General features: G+C 27.3%; 1 protein-coding gene across 1 annotated transcript; it reads right to left on the bottom strand.

Moving 5' to 3' along the window:
• Nucleotides 1-11,830: 11,830 nt before the first annotated feature.
• LOC108332486 (aspartic proteinase NANA, chloroplast) lies at nt 11,831-15,369 on the bottom strand. Its single transcript, XM_017567773.2, has 2 exons — nt 14,308-15,369; nt 11,831-12,942 (listed from the first exon to the last, which is right to left on the bottom strand). Exons 1-2 carry the CDS (start codon nt 15,042-15,044, stop codon nt 12,123-12,125), a joined length of 1,557 nt encoding a protein of 518 aa, XP_017423262.1. The 5' UTR covers nt 15,045-15,369; the 3' UTR covers nt 11,831-12,122.
• Nucleotides 15,370-24,910: the final 9,541 nt, after the last annotated feature.

Below are 24,910 nucleotides of genomic sequence, written 5' to 3'. Positions count from 1 at the left end.
TTTATTTATTTATTTATTAATTAATTAATTAATTATTGTCATATTTATTAGTTCTTCTTCTCTGTCTCTGGCTTTGTCAAAGTCAGTGTGTTTGCCTTAATGGCTAAGGATTGTAAGCCATTCCGTGGACAATTCGCGTGCCGTGGAAATCAATCTCATCTTTCTTTCTGCGTTTTTTTTATTTTTTTTATTTATTAAAATATGTTGCAGACTGAGATTAGTTTTGTTTATGCGTTAAAAATTTAATTTTAAACTTAAACAAAATCAACTACTTATATATTTTTATCTATAATTGATGTAAAACATTCAATTATTTTATTTTTATTATGACGTGAGAGATTTTTATTATGGTGTGAGATAAGAGAGCACGATTAGTTGGCACATTTTAGAGCTCAATATGGAGTGCACGTGTCTTGCTTTATGAGCACTAAAATGCAAAAAGGTGATGATGGGATCATTGAAGGTAACAAAACAAAAGAATAAATTTTATATAAGTATTTAGCACAATAAATTTAAATTATGTTTTTATTTTTGGTGTGAAATTGGAATCCCTTTTAGTTGAAAGAAAAAGTTAATATATCCAAATATTGAAATTTATTTAAGATATTATCTTCTTTTATACGTTTTTTTTTCATACATATAAATTACAGATTACACTCTTAACCATGTGTTCAAAGAGTTCATCTTACGAAAAAAATCAATTTCCTTTTTTTATTTTTCTCTTTGAAAAGTATTTATAAAGGATAAAAATGATAATTATACAGTAATTAAGCTTATAAAAATGTTACAATCCATCTTTTATCAATAAATTTAACTCTTCATTTTTACTGCGAGATATTCTTTGTAACTTTTATTTACTCTCCTTTCTTTATCTTTGCATAAGATTCAAAGGTACAATTTAGTACTTATTGGTAAACCATTCTTAATTTAATAATTAAATATGAAAAATTGTTAAACATCAGTCCTTATGCAAAATATTAATGATTTGGCTTTAGTTCCTATCACCATCTTAATTAAATCTTAATAGTGTGTTTAATTTTATTTTTATAGATGTAACACATTTCTAATTTGATATTTTTATGTTTTAGTCTTTATTTATAAGGGATATAATTAAGATGCACTACATAAATGCCATTTTAAGAATATATATAAACTAAATTCATGATTTAAATAAGTAATGTTCGTAGAGATAAAATTGACAATATTTTATACATATATGGAACAATTTAATTATATTGATAATATTTCACACGTATATGGAATAATATAATGATTCTGTATGTGTTAGAATTCAATTAAGAATTGACTACACTAAATTATTCGTTAAACCAAAGTTATATTACAAATGATTTATATTTTTGTATATCTTTTCATTCGTTTGGAAAAAAAAAACTAACGACAGAATTTTATTTTTTTTAAACTATAATTTAATATTTTCCCTGTTTTTTTCTTTTTCCCAAATCTTATATTAGATGCTCATTGGGAATCTCCTAGGCCCATGGGCCATGCATATCAGAAAATAGATTTTGAAAGGGAAAAAACGTTTTTTGAAAAGAAGATTCTGGACGAGGTAAGTCAATATCCAGATAATGAATTCTGGAAGTCAGTTTCGGAAAAAACTTCCCAAAAATAATTTCCAAAAAAGAATTTTGGAAAAACATTTTCAGAAACATATTTTGTTTTCAGAAAACAAAATTTTGGAATATATTCTCTATTTTCGGATTATATTTTCCGGAAGTAACTTTCAAATAAAAACAAATGCGGAAATTAAATAAATAGATAGCGTGCAGGAAGAAAATTATAGGGTGCAAGAAGTAACACCCATTATCTTACATGTTCTGGCCATTTTCTAACTATACCCTTTGTGGAAGTTTTCTTTCTGCATCCCCAAATTTCTAATTGCACCCTCAAAATTGTAAAATGATCTAGCAGTGTCAATTTCATGCTGAAATGTGAATGTCCCTTTTCCTTTGCTTGTACGCTTTAATTATGTGAATGCGTGTATTAATAACATTTTTTTTGGCACCAACTATGTCTTGTGTTCTCTGGATTTATGAAAATTAAATTAAGAAGTATAATAGAAATAAATTTATAGAGGATAAATAGATTAATTAATTAAGATTCCAACTATTATTGGAAAATATTTTGTATTAGTGTTAACCATATTTATTGTTATTTTGCTCTCCTTTTCTGTTATAAAAGGCTTTATGAATATGTACAGTTTACGTGTTTGTGTACTTGAAATGTTTTTCTGTGTCCTTTAAGTGGTAAGATCTTCAAAATGCTAAGTTGTCTTTCATACTAATTATAATTTAACGTAGCAAGATATAATTGTAAATGTTTCAGAAACATTTCAGAGTGGAGATGAAACAAAAGAAATTCTAACATCTTATGGATATATTTTCTTGGTGTTTGTAATATATCTAAAATCATGGATTCTACATTCTTGCACCATGTTTTGTATGTAAAAAAAAAATTGTATGCATTAACTTCTATTTTAGACTTGTATAAAGACAAACATTAAAAAAAATTATTGATAGGTAAAATTTGATGGTAATAATCAAATTTTGTTGATAAAACAATATTTCTTATAAAAAAACAACAGTAAAAGATTCATTAATAAAAGTTTGTTAATAAATTTTACCAATAGATAAAAAAAAGTTCTCGGTAATTATCAAAGACAATAAATTTACTAATAATAATTTGTTGGTAATTACCAATAAAAATTGATTGTTAGTAATTATTTTAATTTAGTTTTTCTCTCTTCTTTTTTTCTTTTACTTCTTCCACTTCTTCATTCTTTTCCTATTCTTCTTCTTTTTTTTCTTCTATCTCTCGCTTTCTCTTCCTTTGACTTCGACTTCTTCGTTGGTTCTGACATCTTCAATAGTTATGTTTCATTTTCCTTCTCCCTCTTTTTGCCACTCATTTTACTAATGAATTAGCTAATAGTTTTTTTTTTAAAAAAAAAATCAATTAACGATGAGTTTTATTAATAAAGTTTAACAATAAATTTTATTACAAAATCGTCAAGTCTAAAAACGAAAATTGCGGTGTCCATTATACTAATGAATTATTAAAGCATCTAATTACTAACTAATTTTACTAATTGAAATATTAATCGGTAAAAAAAATTCTAAATTACAAACATATTTTACTAATGGATTCATTATCGATAAAATATATCCATTGATAATAAAAATTCTAAAATTTATTTTATCGATGAACTATTTTGGTTTGTAAAATTTAATTGGTAATTACAAATTTTCTTATAATGAAAAGTTGAAATTAAATATACTAAATTGAGAGATGAACAAATTTCAATTTTATATCAAAATTTAAAGACTAAAAATATATTTAAACATAAAATCGTGTACATTTTTCTCTCTCCCTTTCTAACATTTGATTCTCAATATATTTTTTGACCTTATTCAAATTAAATTGAAATTAACCAAATCCTGCAATTAAATGGTTTAATAAAGATATAATTATAAGTTTTGTGAAATTATATATATATATATATATATATATATATATATATATATATATATATATATATATATATATATATATGATCCTAAAGTGTATAATGGTTTTTAACGACTAAGTAATGAATTTGAGTATTTTTATTTCCGATCGAGTTACTGACTGGAATTTTGGTCACTCAGACTATACTTTAATTTTAAATTTTTTTAAATTATTAATTAATTTTAATCCTTTAAATTTAACGTAATTTGAGTTTTGGCTTCCAAATTTGCAAAAATGTTTTTTCTATTCTTCCAAATTGAAAAAAATATAATTACAAATACTAAAGTTTTTAGATTAAAATATATTTTTTAAAAAAATATTTCTTGTTCAGGTCTGGAATTTAGAGTTAAAGTTGGCTTAGTCTTTTTGTATTTGGTGTTTAGGAACTAACATCATTTTTATTTTAATTTTTAGAGATTAAATTTTTAAAAAAATTAGTGATTTAATTTTTATACTTAAGGTTTTTATTCGTTTTGATCTTTATTAAATTTGTTTTCGACTCAATTGATTTTTTATTTTTGAAAAAAGATTCACGGTTAAATTGATATTAACACCGTTTACAAGTATTATATGTCAAAATTTAAGTATGGTATATATATATATATATATCAAAATTTGTCATTTTTTAAGTTAGAATCTATTTGATTTTAACATGTGTTACTTTTAATGTAGAAAATAAATAAAAATTTAACATGTGATAGACCTAAATTTTAACACAACATTTTTAAATTGTGTCAACACTAATTTAAAACAAGAAGGTACATTAAATATTTTTTATCAGAATTAAAATCAAAACTGAATTGAATAAAAATAAAGACTGAATTGAGTAAAAATAAAAATATGAAATCTAAAATAAATGAAAAGTGACCAAATTACATATTTAATTATTTGAAAACTTGAAATAACGTCTTTTGAAATGAAATATCCTAATTTTTAAATTTTTTATATTTATTCATGGTTTTTTTATAATTCTTAAATTAAGGTTTTATCTTTTGAATGAGGGAAGTATTATTACATTTTTCTCGATTATGTTATTTATTTAAAACTTAATTTTAATTATTTTAAGATATCGCGTAAGACAATTAATAAAATATTTATGAAAAAACAAAAATTCAAAGTAAATATAAAATAAAAGTAATTGATTTATAAATAAAAATTACAATATTTTAAAGTTAATTGAGAAAAGTAAATTATAAACTTCTCAATATATTTTTATATCAATTAAACTTTGATATTAGTTATGCTTAAATGTGTCTACTTTTGTTATTTTACATTTATAATATACTTTAATAAATAAGTTTACCGAATATTTAGTTCAATAGCTTAGTCTAATAATTTAAAAATATTATATCTTTTGTTAGAGTTGGCTTTCTAGATAATATGACCTAAATATCAAATTAAAATAAACTATGTTGTACATGTATATGTCTTGAATATGTTATATACTTTATTTATTTGATAAATGAAGTTATATGTTATGTCTAAACGCTTCTTGAAAACTTTAAAGCATACGAATACCAATGATGAAGCGTTGATAAAACAAATGAAGATATGCTGTGTGGATTTTAATTTGACTGATTAAATGTATGATTGTAAGTGCTCTTCACCCTAATTTCATGTGCCTCATACCTTTTGATTTATCTATTAGAAACTAGTTTATGCAATGTTTTCAAATGTGAAATTTTATTTTAATCTTAAAAATGTAAATGCTAATCACTTTAGTTCTTTGACTATCTCAAGAGCCATATAAAGTTCTAAAAAATAAGAGTAGTCAAATTTCTAGTTTCATCTTCGAGCATGCTTAGGTGTCTTCCACATTTAACAATTGTTTTGTAAGAAGCCACATAATTATTTATTTAAGATAAAACAATATTTTCAATATATAATTCACTAAGCAAAGAAAGGAAAAAAAAAATAGGGAAATCATTTTTCAAATAGATTCTTGGAGATTATGTTACGTGATCTACTAATCCAATTAATATATTTCTGAATATTTCTTTTTCTCTATATTAATTAATAATTAATAATTTAATACATTTTAACTAAACAACTAACTATTAAGATCATAAAATACTCAAAAAAATTCATGTTTTATTCTTGTACCTACGGTGTGCTAAAGAATACAGTCCCATAAAGTCTATAAAACTTTTTCATTTTGCAACATCTTAAAATATATATAGTAAAATAATATTCACGTATTAACTAATTTTACTAGTTTGATATTCATGATTATTCACGGTAAGATATTATAGTTGATATTATTATCTAAGTGTTATTTAATATCACAACATAAGCCTAAAACTTAAAAAATTCTATAAATATATTTGGTATTCTCTTAGAAAATACTTACTCTCATACTTCTTTTTCATTTAAACTCTCATATTCCAATCCCATGAATAAACATCAAAAACTTCAAAACCACTTAAATCATCTCACTTGTCAAAAACAACATATTCAGAACCATAATAATATTTTTTTTTTGTCATCTTTAAACACACAAAAGGAAAAAAAAAAAAAAAAAGTCCTCAAATAATATATTGATTTTTTTAGGTAAGTTGACAATGTAAAAGGCCAAAAGTTTGAAAATCCTTTAGCCTTTTATTGAACTCCACGTCCTCACATTTATTCACACTCCTTTTTCCATATTTCTCAACATGGGAACCCTAATTGTGTTCTAACAATGTAAATGCTTCGAAGAGTTAAAACTTTAAAAACTATAAAGTGTGTGAATTAAATTATCGGTATTCTTATTTTGTTTTAAATAAGTCTCACATATTATCATTAAAATAAACTTAACTTTTCTAAGTAATGTAATATTTAATCGATAATTCAGATAAAAAATATATATGTTCTAGTACTTAAAATGAAAGATCAATACGAGAAAATAATTATTTTGGGATTTACTTATATGGAACATATAAAACATCTGTTTGGAAAAGTGTTTTCAGAATTGATATATATAGTTTAAAGACATTTGGCATGAAAGATATGAGAGTTGTTAAAATGATTTTTGACATAACTCTCTCACGTGATTGAAGAGAAAAGAAAATTATATTAAGGGGCTGAAAAGATTTTAAATGGAAAATATTAAAGTTGTAAGCACTCTTCTTGTTATTGATTTTAAATTGAGGATTAACATGAATTAAATTAGTGTTGTTATCCCAATATTATTTGTTCTTATACCCATCAACATTAACATGAATTATTTAAAGTTTAATAAAAATTTCCTCGAAAGAAGCAATAAGTTGCTTTGTGTTTTAACATCCCTCTGAGAAGATCACGAGCTAAAAACTGCTAGCTTGCAAGTATCTACCGAGTCTCTGCATATGACAAATTACTTTATATATATATATATATATATATATATATATATATATATATATATATATATATATATATATATATATATTCAGCTTTGATTATGATGACGAAGGGTTGCAGTCCGTGCACATGGAGTTGAGAAAGTGCTGACATCTTCATTCTTATTCTCTTAAGAGAAACAATGAGACTCTTATATTTGTTCTTGAAAACTTCCCACTTTATAACACATTTCAAATGCATTAAAAAATGGCAGAAGAAAAAAAAACAGATACATACAAGAGTAGTAGGAAAAGTGGGTAGATAGATAATACATGGCCATGACCGGGTTATGCGCCTTGATTGATGTAAAACACACAAACCTCAATCATTGATAATCTTCCATACATTTTTTTTATTTTATTTCTATACAATAATGTTGATAATTTTGAGTGTTTAGTGAAGTTACATTATCTTCATTAATAATTGATGAAGCTACGCACTCATGGTAGATGCCAGTTTGTCTTTTTTGAACTACTACCTTTGATTATCATTTCTTATGTCAGATAAATAATAGTATTTTACATTATTAATTGTTTTCAAAGGTTGTATAAAAATATTTTTCTTTGTCTACTGATAAATAGATGCAGCAGCCAATTCAAACACACTTCCTCTAAGAATTTTTTTCAAGTTCGTGACTCGTTTTTCCACCAATTTAACTTATGGTAGAAGATGCATGAACGTAGAAGATTCATTATTACCAACGGTTGTTGAAACCATGTAAATAGCAAGTTCAGCTCTTTCCAATTTGCACATGGACATGTTGTATATTGGATTTTGTGGTTCTTTTGAAAAGATGTTTTTTTTAATAAAATGAGTATATTTCTTTATGCATTTTTCTTTTAATTTTTAAGAAGTATATATCAATCCTAATTAAATCTGATTTATGAGATGGAATTTGTATTTATATATATTATTAAATTTGTTTTTTTTTTAGAATGTGGGATCTTCAACAAAACAAATTATTTATATTTTTATTTCTTAAATTTTAGGATAAGTGATTTTCAAATTTTAGAAAACAAAAAATGAATCTCAAAATTGAAAAAGTAAAATGTATGGTGAAGTTCCTAATATTTGAGAAGCTAAATAGATGAGATATTTTTAGGGTTTATAGCTTATGATTTTAAATTTAGAATTTAGGGTTTAAGATATAAGATTTAAAATTATTTTTAAATTCGCATTACTGTTTATAAAGTGAAACAACATTTTGTCAGTATATTTTCTTTTAAATTTGGGAACTTGAGGACTAAAAAAATAATTAAACTTTTTAAAAATAAATTATTTTCTTTTTATTTTAATAAACAAATAGTATCTATTTTTAAAATAAGTAATTATTTTTATAACACTTCCTATAATAGTATAAAAAAAATTGCCATTTGGTGATACGCTTGAGGAACAAGTTTGGAAGATGTGGTGTAACATCACAGATGAAAAGTTTGAATTTTTGGTGAACCATGAACTCCGAACTTGCCATGGAAACTTTTGATTTTGGAGACTTTCGGTATCCAAAAGCTACGTTTCGTGATCAAAATGGTAATAAGAATAAGTCAAGAAAAAGAAAACTTTGGTTTAGTTACTGTATAAGGTTTTTCTATTTTTATAGTGATGGATTCAGTTTATACTTTTTGACTCGTGAAATTTTAGGGTTTTCCACTCTAAAATTTGACTCACTGTTTTAAAATTCGTAAGAGTGTGTACTGCAAGTTTCATTTTAAATGGTGGTGTTGTTTTTTTTTTAAATAAATTGTTTACTTATTTTATAGTAAAATGTAGATTTTTGATAAATAACTAGTAATTTTTTATTTTACTTTATAATTATCTTATTTAAATATAACCTATAATTATTTTCATCCAAATTTATTATACCGTGTGACTGTTTAATCATAAACGGTCATAAATAAAAATACATTAATTTTAGTACCGATGAACATAACTTAAATAATTGACATCGATCTCATATCTAAAACGTCTATTAATATACTTACATTTATATAGATAACTCAATCACAAATTAACAATATATACCGACAATAAATTTATTGTAGGAAATATTATATAAAAAAATATATTTTAATTATATATATTTTCATTTTTCAAATAACTGTGTAAGGTAAGAGAACAAAGGCAAAGCAGTAAGAAGAATTAATAGGTATATGAAATTTTATTAAAAGAAGAGAGAAAAAAAATATATTACATATTTAATTTTTTTTATTATAATGTTGGTGCATTTTCTAGAAGTATATATCTTATTAAAAAGAAATATTATATATATACATATATATTTATTTTAAATTCAAAAACTTGTAAATTTCGATTTTTACTCTTAATAAGTTGTATATATAACTACCTTAATTGTGTGTGAGTTTATTGAAAAAAATCAATAGTTTAAACATATCGTTACATGTTCAAAATAACTCAACATAACAATTAATACAAATACTAGTAATTTTAATATTTGGAATCAATTTATAACTTTTGTACCCAACTTACCAATAAAGCAATTACCCTTCTTGCTTCTCTCAAGCCTTAGCAATAGGATCCCTTCCCATCACACTAACAAAAAAAAAAAAAAAAGAAAATATTAACGCGTCTATCATATTTATATTAATGCTAAACTTATTTTTAATTATAGTCCCCTTGTATTGTGTTAATATGGTTAAGTGTAAATTTGAAAAAGAAACCGACAAATAAAAATGATAGAGTAATAAGTAAAGTTCTAATTAATTTTTATCCATTAATGAGGCTATCACTAAAAAAATGTTTTATTTGATTGAAGTTTATTTTGGAAAGCTCTTATTTATTATATCAAGCTCCTGGAAAGAAAAAAATTTCTCCATCATCGCGGGGGTGATATACTACCAAATAAGTGAAACTTCTGTTCTGTAAAATTCACCCTACGAATTACAAATTACATAAAAAAAAAACATAATTTCCATCAACATCAATAATTCTTTAGAAATGAGTTCTTATTTATTTTATTAGGTATCCAAGTGCCATTATTCCACATAATGCAAAAATTGCACGTAATAATTAGGTTTCGTTTGTTCTTAATACATACAATAAAGAAAAGAAAGAGAAAAAGCTAAAGAAAGATTATGTATATCACAAACTCCAAACTGTTGATTAACTAAACAATTTGTCTTATTCACAATTGATTGAACAAGCCATAGATATTTTTCAAGCATTGGATAATGCAAACAATATAAGTATACATCTAAATATGTATAGTTACTAAGTTGTCACATATATGATGTAAAATGAATGGTACGTGTTAATTGAAAACGTCTTCACTTTATTTAAGTGATTTATTTCGTTTTTTTGTTGCCTGATCATTTAATTATCATCGATAATCCCTTAATATAGGTGTACACGCTACACGTCAATGATTCAGTGGAAATTTTGGATACACTTGCTTCATGTAGCTACCACTCGAGAACATTCTTATGTCACAATCGATTGTGCACTTGATTGAGTTTTCAATATGTGCCTTTATTGATGTGTTTGATTATTGTGTTCACACAAATTTTATTTGCATCGTTGATAAACTTGTATATGAGGACTTTAATAAGAGAAAGAGAAAGTGAACCTTTTCATAAATTGAAATTAGTTTGTACATAAACTGAAAAGTGAAAAATCAAAACATAAATTGAAATTTGTACATAAATTAAAAAGTAAAAATTTAAGTAAGTTATATAAGAGAAATTCTACCCTATAACTTTTTCATAACTTAATTTTAACTTTTCGAGAAGTTAAGTTTTTTTTCCACCTACAAAAGTCTTCAAGGCAAGGTTTATTTAAACATTCGTTATTGTTATCTATAAACTATAAAATAATTGAAGAAGATAATAAATAATTTTGGCTTAATTATGTTTAAAATCTCTAGTAAATTTGAAAATTTTTAATTAAGTTTTTTAATAAATTTTTATAATTTATTAAATACCCAATAAATTTATATTGTTTAATTGAGTCCTCACAGTTTAATTTTTCTGTGAAATATTAAGTTGATAACATGGATGTTATTTTATAATATCACATTGCTGAGTTTAAAAAACATATTATTCAGACATTATAAACTTATGTATCACCTATATATAGTAATGGATAATGAAAATACACTTACAGTGTATTTTTATTTTATGCATTTTTTCTTATCTTTAATTTATCTCCATTTCTTTTCAAGTCATTTTATTACTTTTGATTATTTACATAATAAAGTGTGAGTCCAAGTCCCACCTTAGATAATAATAAAGTGTGAGTCCAAGTCCCACCTTAGATAAAAATAAGAAAGTAAAACAATATATAAAGATGAAAGACCCTTTAATCATTGTCTTAAGGTTTTGTATAAAGAGTGGTGTCAATCCCTTATATAGTTGGCTCAGATGTTATTGGTGTTTGTGTAACCCACAGATACCTTCTCCTCGATAGACCCAACATAGATATATAGTTTGCTTTCCTTCCGAATTACCTCATTAGCTAATCATCAATTATCATTTATTATTAAAAAAAATTTAATAATTAACAATATATCAAAATCGTGCACTTGCATTATTTCAAATTACACAACACAACAAAAAGAAAAAAACATACACTTTGTCACGACATATAATATATGATGTAGACGCTGGCTATCTTTATTATTTTAATTGAAACCATAAATTTGCATTTGATTTGATTGTGACATCTCTCTATCTTTCAAAGACATGGTTTATATCAGAAAACTAATTCACCGTTCTAGCCGCAATCTTCTTCTTTATTCATTTCTCGTATAGAGTGTTGTTCCAATTTCATCTCTCACGTCGAATAATTAACCTTAATAATTATTTCATTGTTTTACAACAGTTGTGTAATTTATTAAAGCAATATAAGAAGGAGAAGAGAATAGGCATAAGTAATATTATGATCAGGATCTGAAGAAATGATTGCAGTGATGCAAGAAATTTGAATCTAAATGGGAAATCTGTGGCGGAGCCACGTATGATTAATCATAAGAAGTTGAATTAGATGTATGATACATCTTTACACGTAATATTTTTTACAAAGGTGAAAAAATAGAAAATGAAAAGAATGAAAATCCAATTGGAACAAGACAAACATCTAATGTGAGTTGTTTCTGTTGGGAAGAGCCAATGGGGAAAGAAAGAGATGGAAATAATCACATTGACAAAGGCAGAAAGGTGCAGACGGAAGGGATTAGTAGTTGCATAGATATATGTTTTGGAGGAAAGAAAGGAATAGAACTAGGAGCAGGCAGAAGGAGCAAAGCCTACTGTGTGTTTTCCAAAGTCAAAATCCCAGAGATGGTCTTGCTGCATGATATTGCCAATGACATTTACACCAGCTACACCCAGTATTGGCACAATTCCAATGCACTTCACTTGGGGTGCCACATCAATGATGTAGCTCTTAACTGGTGGCTCAAACTTTGCTCCCCCAGCAAAGTGGAATGCTAATCTTGGCACTATTTTATCATCAAACCCATCACTTTCAAAGCAAAATTCTAAAGCTCCAAAATCTTCTGCAGCTAACCTCTTCACTGTGCTTAGGGGCTTCGTCAGACCCTCAAAAACTGGATCATAGGCTGGGGTGAGTAGTGCAGTCAGGGTTGTGCCGGTGTCAACTATGGTGCCTCCTTGAGCATTGAAATTCCAAACCTCAGGTGTTATATTCAGCATTTGGTTCCCAAGTGAGATGCCAACCACACTCACACCATAGAATGGAGGAAACAGAATGAGTTCGGTTTTTTGCATTTCGGCCAGCAATTTGGCTTTGTGACCTCCAAGAGTTAGAACACTAGGGACGTCTCTGTGGCTTAAATGGTCAACAAGACAGTAGGAGAATTGGGAACCATATTTGCTACTTGCTTTATCAATGAATGAGTCCTTGAAATAGCCCAGTCCCAATATGCCACCAGTTTCCTCGTTGAAGTTTATCCCATCTAGCATTTCTTGTGTGCACCCAACTGTCAGATTATTCAGTTTTTCTTCCTTCCCATTTGAACTGCCTAGTATGATACTGTCAGTGCCAAAGAACCCCTTTGCAGATGATCCATCAGCATACCTGTCAATTATAACATCAGAAATGTCTAAAATCAAACAGTGTAGTGCAAAAGCTATGCAGATGGGGTGGTGATGCTGTGATAGCAGACAGACACTGTGAAGCCTTGGATACAGAAATGTGGGTCATGTGATTCTCACCTACTAGCATTAATTCTCATTTATAACAATGGTTGGATACTGGAAACAATGCTTGCTGGCTCACCAACAGGTGCATGCCACTTTTTGTGCTTGTGTCTGTTTACGAAGGCTACCTTTTTGTTAATTAGTAACCCCCAAGATTTTTCCTTTCTTAAAGAAAGAAAACAAGTGTGGCACATTTAGATCTTTGGTTATGATGCCCATAAACAGAAGGCTTGTTATAAATGTACACTCACTCCTTTCACAACTTTAAATGCTTTGTTGGACCTGTAATGTTCTCTTCTTATAACTGTTCCTTAATAGGATAATGATATGTCAAAACTTTAAATACCCCAAAGCAAAAACCAAAATCATAAAATTGTCTTGTGAAACAAGTACTACCATTTGAACCTTAAACCAAACAACCTACAAGGCTCAATTGACAAATCATAAAGATGGAATTGTGCCTTGAATCATGCCATACTTAATAATAACATTAGAAAAAATGAAACTTGAATCTCTTTCAGAAGAGAAACATTCCAAATATTTTCTAATGAAACCAGTCTTTCAAAAGGACATACTCTTCCAACCGCTTTAATTACCCATCTCACTCGCACAGAGACACAAACCGAAATTGAGGTCCAAAACAGACAGCTATTAATTTCTCCCAACCCTCCAATTCAATTTTTTTTCTTCCAACAGATATTTAAAAAAAAAAACAATCTTATTCAAATCACAGTCAAACATAAAACGTTTCTTTTTACAATGATTCTAACTTTAATCCACCATCCTAAAAAACAAGCCACTTTCATCTTATCCTGTTCATTACCAACTCCTTTCCAGAATGAAAATAACACAGAGCCTCATCCTCGTTCTCATCTCCTTTTTCTTTTCTAGAAAAGAAAAAATTAAAAGAGGAAAAAAAAACAGTTGCCCCATTCCTCCCCTCTTTCCACAACAACCCCATTAATTGATTTCCACCAATACTCCAATATCAAGAAACAAAACAAAAAGAAAAAAAAACTTTTTCACTCCCACCAAATCAAAGAAGAAGAAAACTTATACGAACATATAACATCATTGCACTGCTGGTTTGCAGTGAAAGTTAAAAAATGTCTCCCCGACAAGAAAACTCATCAAACAGCAATGCATATTGTTATAATAAAAGTCTAAATCTGATAAGAAAATGTTAAAATGAGATTTTGCATGGTGATGAAAAAGAAACAAGAGAAGGAAGAATTTGACGAACCCGATATCGTATAGGCAAGGATCAGATGGATTGGGGCAATAGGTCAAGGAGAAAAGGTCGCTGAGGTCAACCTTACACTTTCTGGAAGCACACGTCACAGCGTGAAACGTTCGAGACTTGTCGGGACAGTACACACCAATGCAGGGATCGTTCTTGTTCTTATTCCTGGCCTTCTTCTTCGTTCTGGTGTGGTTTTTCGACCCTCTGTGGTGGTGGTGGTGGTGGTGGCTCCTCGGGCGACGCAGACGCTTCTTCTTCGGACTCTGGCGTGGGACATCGGCCTTCTCCCGCGAGTAGCAGTTGAACCACGTGAACTCGCTGCCGGTGTCGGCGGCCAGCCAGAGTTTCTGCCCCGGCGTGCCCACCTTAACCTGCACGAAGTACTCTCCGATGCCGAGGTCTCGCCCGGTGAGCAACGGCATTTCCGCTTCGGACGTGTCCGAGTCTGTTTCCGCGGCCCTCCTCCGCGTGTCGTAGTCGTCGTCATACCCCAGCCTTTGGTTGATCTGCAGTCGTCGATGGTTGTCCCTCTGGACGAACCCTTTGAAGGCCTCTACCCGATCCAACTTGCCGCCGGTGAAGCGGTCATGGTTCCGGTGCACCAGCTCGAGTCTGGCGCCGTGCACAGCGGCGGGGAGAGAAAAGAGGAGGAGGGCGAGGGTGAAGGTGAAGAGAATCGAAACCTTAAACATGTTGTCGGAGTTGTTGGTTTTGTTCCATTGCATCATCCTCCCCATCAATTGTGTAATGTGATGTGTTGATGATGATAACGAAGATAATGATATAAAGATGACTGTGATAAAATAGCAATGTGTGTGTTTTTTTTGGGTTTGAAGAATGGGTGGTTGATGAAAATGGGGTTGAGAAGGAATGAATGAATGAATGAATGAGAGGGGGAGAATAAAGGGGCTAGAAATGTGAGGGAGAATGAAATTGAGCTGGTTTTGGTGGTGATGGGTCCATTTTACTAGGATGGATGGAGGTGGGGGACACCAGCAACCAAGACATATATCATATACCACACTGGATTTTCAAGGTTGTAGGACCTTTGTTTTCGTAAGATTTTTCACACCCTTTTGCCTATATATACATATACGTACATACATATATCATTTTTACATTTTGTAGGTTTTTCAAAGTTCTAAGCTTTTTCTTTCAAACTTTGTTTTTTTTAAACAATGACAGATAATATACATGCTAAACTGTAACATATGACAGTAGGATATGTTTGTTTGTGGAAGAAAAAACCTAACTTCATAATAAGGGTAAATCGATAATTTGGTGCTTCAATATATGACTTGATGATAACAATTAAAAACTAGTTATCGAGTTAAATATTTAAGAAAACACACTTTCTAAAATAAATATTTGAATATTTCAAAAATCAAATTGTTTTGGAGTTTAATATTTATACAAAATTAGCGGAAACAATTGTGAATCAATAAAAAACAGTTGTGTAATTTTATATCAATGATTGTATGTGTTAACAATGTAAAGGGCATAAATTACTTTTTCTATTTTGATCATATTATATTATTATTATTATTATTATTATTATTATTATAATGATTATGAATGTTTTGTGATTTAGTTTGTGATGGTATTAGTTTGTTTTGTATCGTGGGTGGCTCTTTCTCTCTCATGCTTTCAACATCAACGTCGTTTTTTGCTAATTTGTTTTTGGGGTATTGTCTTGGTTGGCTTCCATAATTAGTGTACAGTTTTTGCAGTGCTAACTATTTTGGATGCTGGTTCAGTTGCGACCACCACCACCCTTCATATTATTTTATGTTAAGAGGTTTTTGGTTTTCCCTTTTTCTGACGCCATTTTTTATTAGTTTGTTGGTCTTGCCCACAAAATTTGAGAGGGTTTGGGTTAATTTGCCTTTTTTAGAGTATTAAAAAAGGCATGATTTTGTTGAGGAAATTCAAGTGAAAAAATGAGCATTCTTTTGTTTTAGGGTGGTAGACTTCAAATTTCAAAATAGTTTTAGATTGTCAATTATAACCTTACATAAAAGTTTGAGCGATCTTGGAAAATCATAATTCAACATTTTAAAATTCAATAGCCTGTGTGTGGCAATAAGTTATTATGTTTGAAATGGGTCTAATTTATCTAATAATAATAAATTATAATATTAAAACTATGGGATTTAATTGAACCAATTATAGTGAATCTACTTCAATTTCTAGTTCTAATTTTGATTTTTCATTTGTAACTCTATCTATCAAATTGAATGTCACAATATAAAAAATTATTGTGGATTTTGTTCTCCTTATGTTTTGTAAGAATCACTCCAGCACCTGGCTCTCAAACAATCGTAATTCGCCATTATGCCTAAGAGTTACTAGCCCCTCTCGTGATTGTTTGAATGAATGTATGTAATCTTTTAAGAAAAAATAACAAATAAATTTCTTCGAATTTGAAAATATGTAACTAATACTATATGCTATTTCTTTTAGTTAGATTTATTAATTGTTAGTGAAATTAAAAATTAAATATATTTTCAGTCACTTAATTTATATGTAAAATTAAAATTTATTCTTATCACAAATTTTGATGTAATTTATTAAAAGATTATTTAATACAAAAAATAAATTAACGTACTAAAAATATATTTAAACTTAAAACTATCAATAAATTTAACAAGTAAAAATATATTACTTATTTAATTTATTAATAAATTTAATAACTATTGACCGCAAATTGCTACAAAAGTTTCATGTGATATATATCACCAATTTCTAAGTTAAGTGAGACAACAAAACTAACAAAATAAAAAAATAGAATTCAAGAGAACGGTGAGAAGAGTTATTTCTGTGTTTGGAAAGCTTTTAAGGTTAAGTATATGTAGGGAAAAGAAGCAAATTAATCATGTGTAACTAAAATAAAACCAGTCAAGGAATTTAAAAGATTATTGAAAAGAATTAACACATTTTATAACTTATTAAATTTCCTTAAGAATAAACATGTAATTTTTTTTTAATAAATCATATTATAGAAAAAGGATGATAAATAAATTCGTCTTGTAATATAGATAATAATTAATATTTTAAATTGAATATAACAATCAAAATAAAAATGAATGTATTTGTCTCATTTTCATATCTATTTTCATTTCTATTTTTGTTTTGTCCTCCTCCAAGTCGTTAGTGCAATTATGTATATCAGCCACAATCACACTTCTTTCTTCCATTATCTGAAATCTGAATTTTCCAGTTGTTGCTTCTAAAAATGGTGGGGCAGTGATAAAATTTTCGGTTTGTGTGAGTAGGTGTTTGAAAGATGGAGGATGAAGGATGAAAAATGGGGTGTTTATTGGTAATGGTTGGGGGTGTTTGAAAATTTCTCGATAAACTTTGAATTAAGGATGAAGATATAATGAGCTATAAAGTAGATGTTTGGGTGAGAAATTTGTCGCTCTTTTTATCGATGAAAAAATGTGTCAGTAAATAATTCGTTAGTATAATTGATTAGTAATTAAAATTTCAAAATTCATCAGTAAAATTTGTCGATAATTCAAATTTATCAACAAATTTATTTCTTTCAATAAAATTTCATCAATTTCAAGAATTTTTATAGTTTAAACCCTTTAGCTACCTAATCTACCTTATGTTTATCCATTCATCCATTTGGGTTATACTTTTCTTAAATATTCACTTACACCCAATTTAGACAATTCCATTAAAGTCTACCAATCATTCTTCCTTCTCTACAAAATACTAAATTAGCAATAATTATACTGACAAAAGAAAAATTGGAAGTAAAGCAAAATTTATTGACAAATTATAGATTTTAATTACCGATGAAAAATTTCATTACTAATCTCTTGATAAATTATAATTTTTATTATTGATGAAAATATCTATAAAAAATGAATATGTCAGTAAAATTTGTGAGAAAGATCTATTGATAGTTTATAATGTTTATTACTAATAAATATTTTCGTCAATAAAATAGACGTCAAAATTCTCGCTTTGATGTTTGATTATGTTGTGGTAAAATCCTTTGATAAATCGATAATAGATGTCTTTTATTAAAAAAAAAATTCCATCGATAATGGATTTTTTTAAAGTTTGTTGATGAATTTGTTGTAATTGTATTTTTTGAAAATTCATTGGTTAATTTTCCAGTAATTCAATATTTTAAAATTTCGTTGGTATTTGTATTTTCTTTTCTATTTTGTAAATTATTCTTTTGGTCTAATTATAAGTAAAATGGTTGTTAATTTTCCTAGTAAATCTAATGAAATATATTTTATAAATTAATTAAAAATTGGTGAAAAAAAGAAGAGAAGAAGAAGAAAAAGGAGAAGGATGGGGGAGAAAATGGAAGAGGACATACCAATGGAGAAGGAGGAAGATGAAAAAGAGGTGAAGGAAGAGAAGGAAGACGAGGAGGAAGATGCGTTGTAGGTAACGAACACAAACACTCAGAGTGGAAGAAGAAGAAATGAAAGAAGAAAAGAAGGAAGAAGAAGATGAGCGAGAAGAAGATGATCAAATTGTGATATTTATTAGTGGAGTTTTACCGAGAGACAAAATTCACTAATAATTACTAACATTTGTTTACTAACTTATTACTACTAATGAATTTTGGTCAATGAATAATTATCAATAAATTTTTTTATCATCGATAACTACTAACATATTTTCCTTTTATCAACGAAGATTTTATGGACAATTGTTTGATCATTGGTAAGTTGTCGATAATTTTAATTTATCAACATATTTTAATGATTACCAACAAATTTTGATTGTGAGTAAATCCATTTATTCTTGTAGTGCTTATTAAATAATTTGTATTATTAATAACTTGTTCTATGAAAAATTAACCACTTTTGAATTACTTTCATTATGAAGTACAAAAGTAATAAAATCACCTCAAAAGATTTTTCTTTCCTTTTCATTTTATCTCCTAAAATATCTTATATAGGTTTAATGTAGGTTTAAACAGATTGACTAGAACTTTAATTAACCCGGATAATTACATTATTATCAAAGGAAACATGTTCTCAAATAACTTAACATTGTTAGTCTAAATGAGTGTATTAAAGTCATGCACATTAATTTTAAAAATAAGAAAATTATAGATAGTACTAAGTTTAAGATAATGAGTAAATACGCAATTAAATCTTTTGGAGTCTTTTCTTTTCTATTAAGGTCAAGTAACATTAGCTTAGTTTGGCATTCTATGCTTTTAAGCATTTCAAGCTTGATTGATATCATTAATTCATAAGGATTTATTTAGTTTTCTCATATGGAATCCTATTTAGCTGAAACGGAAGATATTAACTCAAATAAAAATTGAACAAAAATTTAAGCCTTATCCTCAATATTTTTGCTTTGAGTGAAAATAAGTTAAAAATTAACCTTATATTCAATCTAACAATAAAATAATTCAAAATTTACTAGTTTAAAGCAAAACATTTAAGTATAACAAAATTTTCAACATGTAATTAACTAAGTTGAAAGAATCACTTATATAAATTAATCCACAATGGCAAGTTCAAAAAAAGGAAAAATAAAACATATTAAGAGTAAATAGAAATTTACTCACTTTAAAAATATGATTAGTTAAAATTGATTCTTAACAGCCGGATGTGACCAAATTTTGTAAGAGAAAAAAATTTTTGTAGAAAAAGAGAAATTTTTGTAGAAAGATATAAAGAGGAAGTAAGGTAAAAATTATCAATAATAAATTGCATTTCTTATTTAAACTAGATTTTAAGCTCGATTTAACATTGAATTTACTTATATATTATAACTTATATATATATATATATATATATATATATTTATTTATTTATTTATTATGGAGAGTTAGACATAAAATATTATTTGATTTTATTTTTTCTTCATTTATCTATTTATAGTATCTCTATGTTTTTTTATCTTAGAAACTAACACTCTTATACACTACCAATAAATGAACATAAAAAAGTCAACATTATTTTGTACGGAGGGATAAATTTTGCAATTTCTTAATTACCAACCAAAATGGTATTTTTTAAGGATTAGTTTCCAATTTTTTTAAGGACTAGAAAAATAATTATCTAATAGTAAAATCGTATTTAATTCAAAGGATTATGTGGTGGGTAAAATAATTACATTGCAAATGGCAACTTAGTTTTATTTTAAAACGCCTAAAACGAAAAATGTTTACAACATAATATTTTTTATTTATAAAACTAAGTTTAAATGTAAACATATTATGTTATATTATGTAATATTAATTAATTTGTGCCTCAATATTTAAACACTCCATAATGTTTTTCTCTCTTTAAATTAGCCAACTGCTTAAAATCTAACATCTTTGATTAGTTAAAATATATTTTATCGTTCCTCAAATCTCAACTTTTTCTTTCTTTTTCTTCAATGACAGTTTTCTTTATAGATGTGTAATTCTCAAAAGAAATAATCTTTATTCAATATAATTTATGTGAGCATTTTTAAGTAATATGTAAAAATAATAAATAAAAACTATCACTACAAATAATAGTTTTAAATTACAAGTAAAAAATCTTAAAAGAATCAAGTATTTTTAGTAATTGTTCAATTAAATTTTTTTAGATTAAATGTGGTTTCAATATTTATTAAAAGAAATTAAGGTGGTTCATTTAATTAAATCAGAGTCCGTGTCCTTAAAAAGTAATGATTTAACATCTTAAGTCATCTTCCTTCTTCTTCATCCATGTGTTTCTTCTTTATTTTTGTTTCCTCTCCTACTTCTTCCCTCTCCAAGAAGAAGAAGTTCTCCATCTATTTTTCTAAAATCACACACCCGTTTATGTTAATCTACTCTTTTTATTCAGTGTTTTTCTCTTCTTTTTTTTAATGAAATGAATCACATTAACTCCTTTTAATAAGTATTGGAACTATATCAAGTTTAAAAGAAATTAAGAAAAAACATTAAATAACTAATATAAATATTGGGACAAAAGAAAATAATGAACCTATTTGAATAACCGTCGCTTTTGAAGTAAACATAGTCTATGTAAATCTATAGATCTAGAACCCATTCACACAATATTAAAACAGTGTTTAACCGGCAAAAGTTAGATCAATTTATAAAACAACAAAATAACGTTTAGCTAACAAAAATCACGTTCGGTGACTGCAGATTATACTTGGTTTCTAACTTCAAGATATTGTGACCTTGCAAATAAAAATAAAAGTAATTGAAAAAACAGCTGTGAATATTGAATGATATATTACTTTATTTGGTGGCAAATATTGAATATATTATTTCTAAAGAAAAAAAGTTTAAGGAGAAGAAAACAGTAGAAGCATAAGGTATATAAAAGGTGTGAGATTTGACTTTTGTGATGATGGCCAGTTGGCTGAAAATGAATGGTTGAAAAATAACAAGCGCGTTGTATTGACCCTTTTAATCAAATGAAAAACCTTTTACTTTAATAACTGTAATAACGTGCATTACAATTTTCATAATAATTTATATTATATGCTGATTTTCAGGTGTTTAAAATGTCTGCAGAGGAAGTCTACTCCTGGTTAGCACAAAAGCTTTACATCTAAATATGAATAAAACATGATATATATCTGAAACACTGTTTCTGCTATTCTTTAAATTAATTTAATCAAAGTTGACGAGCAGATTACAGAACGTGGGAGGCGTAAACTAAGGGCAAACATTATTTTTAAATGTTTTTCTTGGACTTTTGTGGTGCTTTTGTCAAGCATGTAACGCTGAAATGTTTTGCAACTAGAAAGGTTTGTATTGATCATCCATGTAATTCTTTTCCGTATTTTGGTGAAACTTCTTTTTATACCGGTGCATTCATAAAAAAAGATAACAGTGATATTGATGTGTCAAACTACTCTTAAAAATAATAAAAAATTATACTATTTATTTAGTGATTATTATAGTTGTAATTTAATACCTTTTCACCTTATTAATATTGATTTTGTTTTAAGACCACATAGTATATAACACGTCTTAACCGTATGCACCCACGTATTCATTGACTATTAAGGGACTTGTTCAAGTACATGTCGACCTATCAAAGCTAATGATATATCGTCTACTCTAAAACGTAGTAGAATATGGTTAAACACTGACTTAAAAGGTAAATGGACTACTGGCCTAAGTCCATATCCATTTAGGTAAGAGTCTACGAGTATTAAATTATACTATAAATACCACAATGATCAAGATAACTTTTTTACATTTTGCATTAATTATACTTTGACTCTTTATTGAGGTTTAAGATCGACTTGAGTGTTGGAATGTTTTTTTATAGACATAATACCTATTCACCTTACGGAGGATTAGTATCAAAAAATAGGAAGATAAGTACCTTGGAGAGTGAAGGCTGAAGAAGTTTGTGTACCTCTTCGGCTTTGTAAGAACAATAAAAATAGTTGAAGAAGTGTTTCTTTATAATTAAACTAAATGTGGATAATGATAGACAAAGTTCGCAATGTTGCTAAAGTGTCCATATGCAATACAATAGTTTAATTAGTGGAAACATTAAAAACATCTCAAATAAAGCCAAAGCATTTAGTCAAACCTATTTTAAGGGCAAAATTATTGCATTATTATGTTTATATTTGTTAGGGTTAAATATGTTTTTAGTTCTTAAATTTTGATATGAAATTTGAATTCATTATTGTCCCAAAAATTTGATACAGTTTGGTTCTCAAACTTTAAAAATGAATACATATAGTCCTCCTAATCTCACTTCATTAAATGTTTTTGACGTGTCAAACGTGTTTCAGGATGACATTTGATTTGTTTACACCATTTTGACATGTTCCAGCTCAAATGTTACACCGGAACACTATTTAACAAACCCAATAAAATTAATTTAGTTAAGTTAAAAAGACTATATCCATTCATTTTTAAAGTTTGAAGTATCATAATGTATCAAAGTTTATGATATGAACGAATTCAAATGTCGTGTCCAAATTTATAGATTAAATTTGTTATTTAGTTAAGTCCATGAATATTTCATTATTTGTGACATGAGACAACCTATTATTGATTATAATGATGATGACATGGTAGAAGCTCAAAATGATTTTATAGTTCAACTTCTCGTGATATTATCAAGGTTGAAATCGCAACTGAGAAATTGAATGAAAACTTAATCACTGGTCAATTTTCTATGAATATGGATAATAGTGAAGAAATAACAGCGGATAAAATAGATAAAAATGGTTGGGTCTGAGTATAGAATAAAACTTTTGAATAATCAACACCTAATAGGTCATAATATACATTAAAATGCACCTACTAAGATAAAATTAAATATTCATATTAAAACAAGATAAAACTAAATATTTAATACTAAACATTCTAAAAGCACAAAAACCACCATGGAAGGAAAAAAGACCAATAACAAAGGAGGTCTGACATGAATACAATACAAGGATATACACCTACAATCAACAAGGGATAACTAATGTTATCGTACATTCAATATAAGAGAGAAAGAACAATGTAAGGTTGAAGAAGATCAACCTTAATGTGAAAACCAATATGGTAAAATGAATCATTTGGAGAAAACAAGCATCAATGAGAGTAAAATGAAATGCAATATACCTCAAGTGCTCGTCATCGTCTTGCTTCAATGGAGGATCGCGCACAGTGACACAATTGAAAACTAACCTTAACACTAAAACTAATCGGTTATAATGAATCATTTGGAAAACAACCATCACAAGCTTCAATGGAGTAAAATGGAGTAAAAATGAGAACAATGGACTTCAAAACCTCGTTGTTTTCGTCGCCTAGCTACAAAGGAGTCTCACTCGCAGTGAAACACTACAAATATGATTTCTCACGCCTTTTTGTTTTCCTTATTTTACTATATTAAAATACAAAAATATACAACTATTTACTTTGTGCTACCTATAAATACAACCTATATTAAAATACACAACAAATACAACAGCTCATATAAAAAAGTTTTTAATCTTCTAATTTATATTATCTTTTAAAACATCGATGAGATTCAAATATTTTTTGTTCAACTTGATTGATATAACATATTATTCTGTCTTAAAAGAAAAACACATTTGTTATATCTTGCTCTGAACATTTTCTCTCTATAGATAACATTGTGTGTATTTTAATTCAAATTCTTTCTAATCTTTTCTTAGTTTAAATTTTTTATTATTATTATTACTATTATTACTATTATTATTATTATTATTATTATTTCTAACGGGAGCAACTTGGACCCATGTAGGATCTACAGGTAAAATATCTACAATATAATATAAATGCAGTAAAATCCAGAGGTAAAGTACACCGATATTATTCCACACATTTAGTACTGGAATCGGATACCATCTAATTTGAGTGTAGAGTATTTTGGCAAATATTCTGCTTACCAAGACGGAGACTGCTGAAACTAAAAAGTAACAGTGAAGGAAGATCTCTGGATAAAAAAAAAAAAAAATCATCAACAGAAACCATAAAAAAAATTATTAAGCTTCAAAGTGACAAAATTATTAAACTTTCAGAGTTAAACGAGAATGTCTCAAAAGATGATGATGTTGATAAGAAGAAAATAAATAAACTAAAAACAACAATAAAGACAGCTACCTCAAAAATATCTGACAGTTTTACACT

The sequence above is a fragment of the Vigna angularis genome, chromosome 11 (genome assembly GCF_016808095.1).
Source record: "Vigna angularis cultivar LongXiaoDou No.4 chromosome 11, ASM1680809v1, whole genome shotgun sequence".
Lineage (NCBI taxonomy): Eukaryota > Viridiplantae > Streptophyta > Magnoliopsida > Fabales > Fabaceae > Vigna > Vigna angularis.
Note: the sequence above shows the minus strand (reverse complement) of the source record. Positions and strands in the feature narration are given on the sequence as shown.

Excerpts from the sequence above, each read along its gene's own strand:
- LOC108332486 (XM_017567773.2), bottom strand. The coding sequence starts at position 15,044 with ATGGGGAGGATGATGCAATGGAACAAAACCAACAACTCCGACAACATG. Across the intron at positions 12,943-14,307 it reads CCTTGCCTATACGATATCGG|GTATGCTGATGGATCATCTG; the intron begins GTTCGTCAAATT and ends TATAATTGACAG.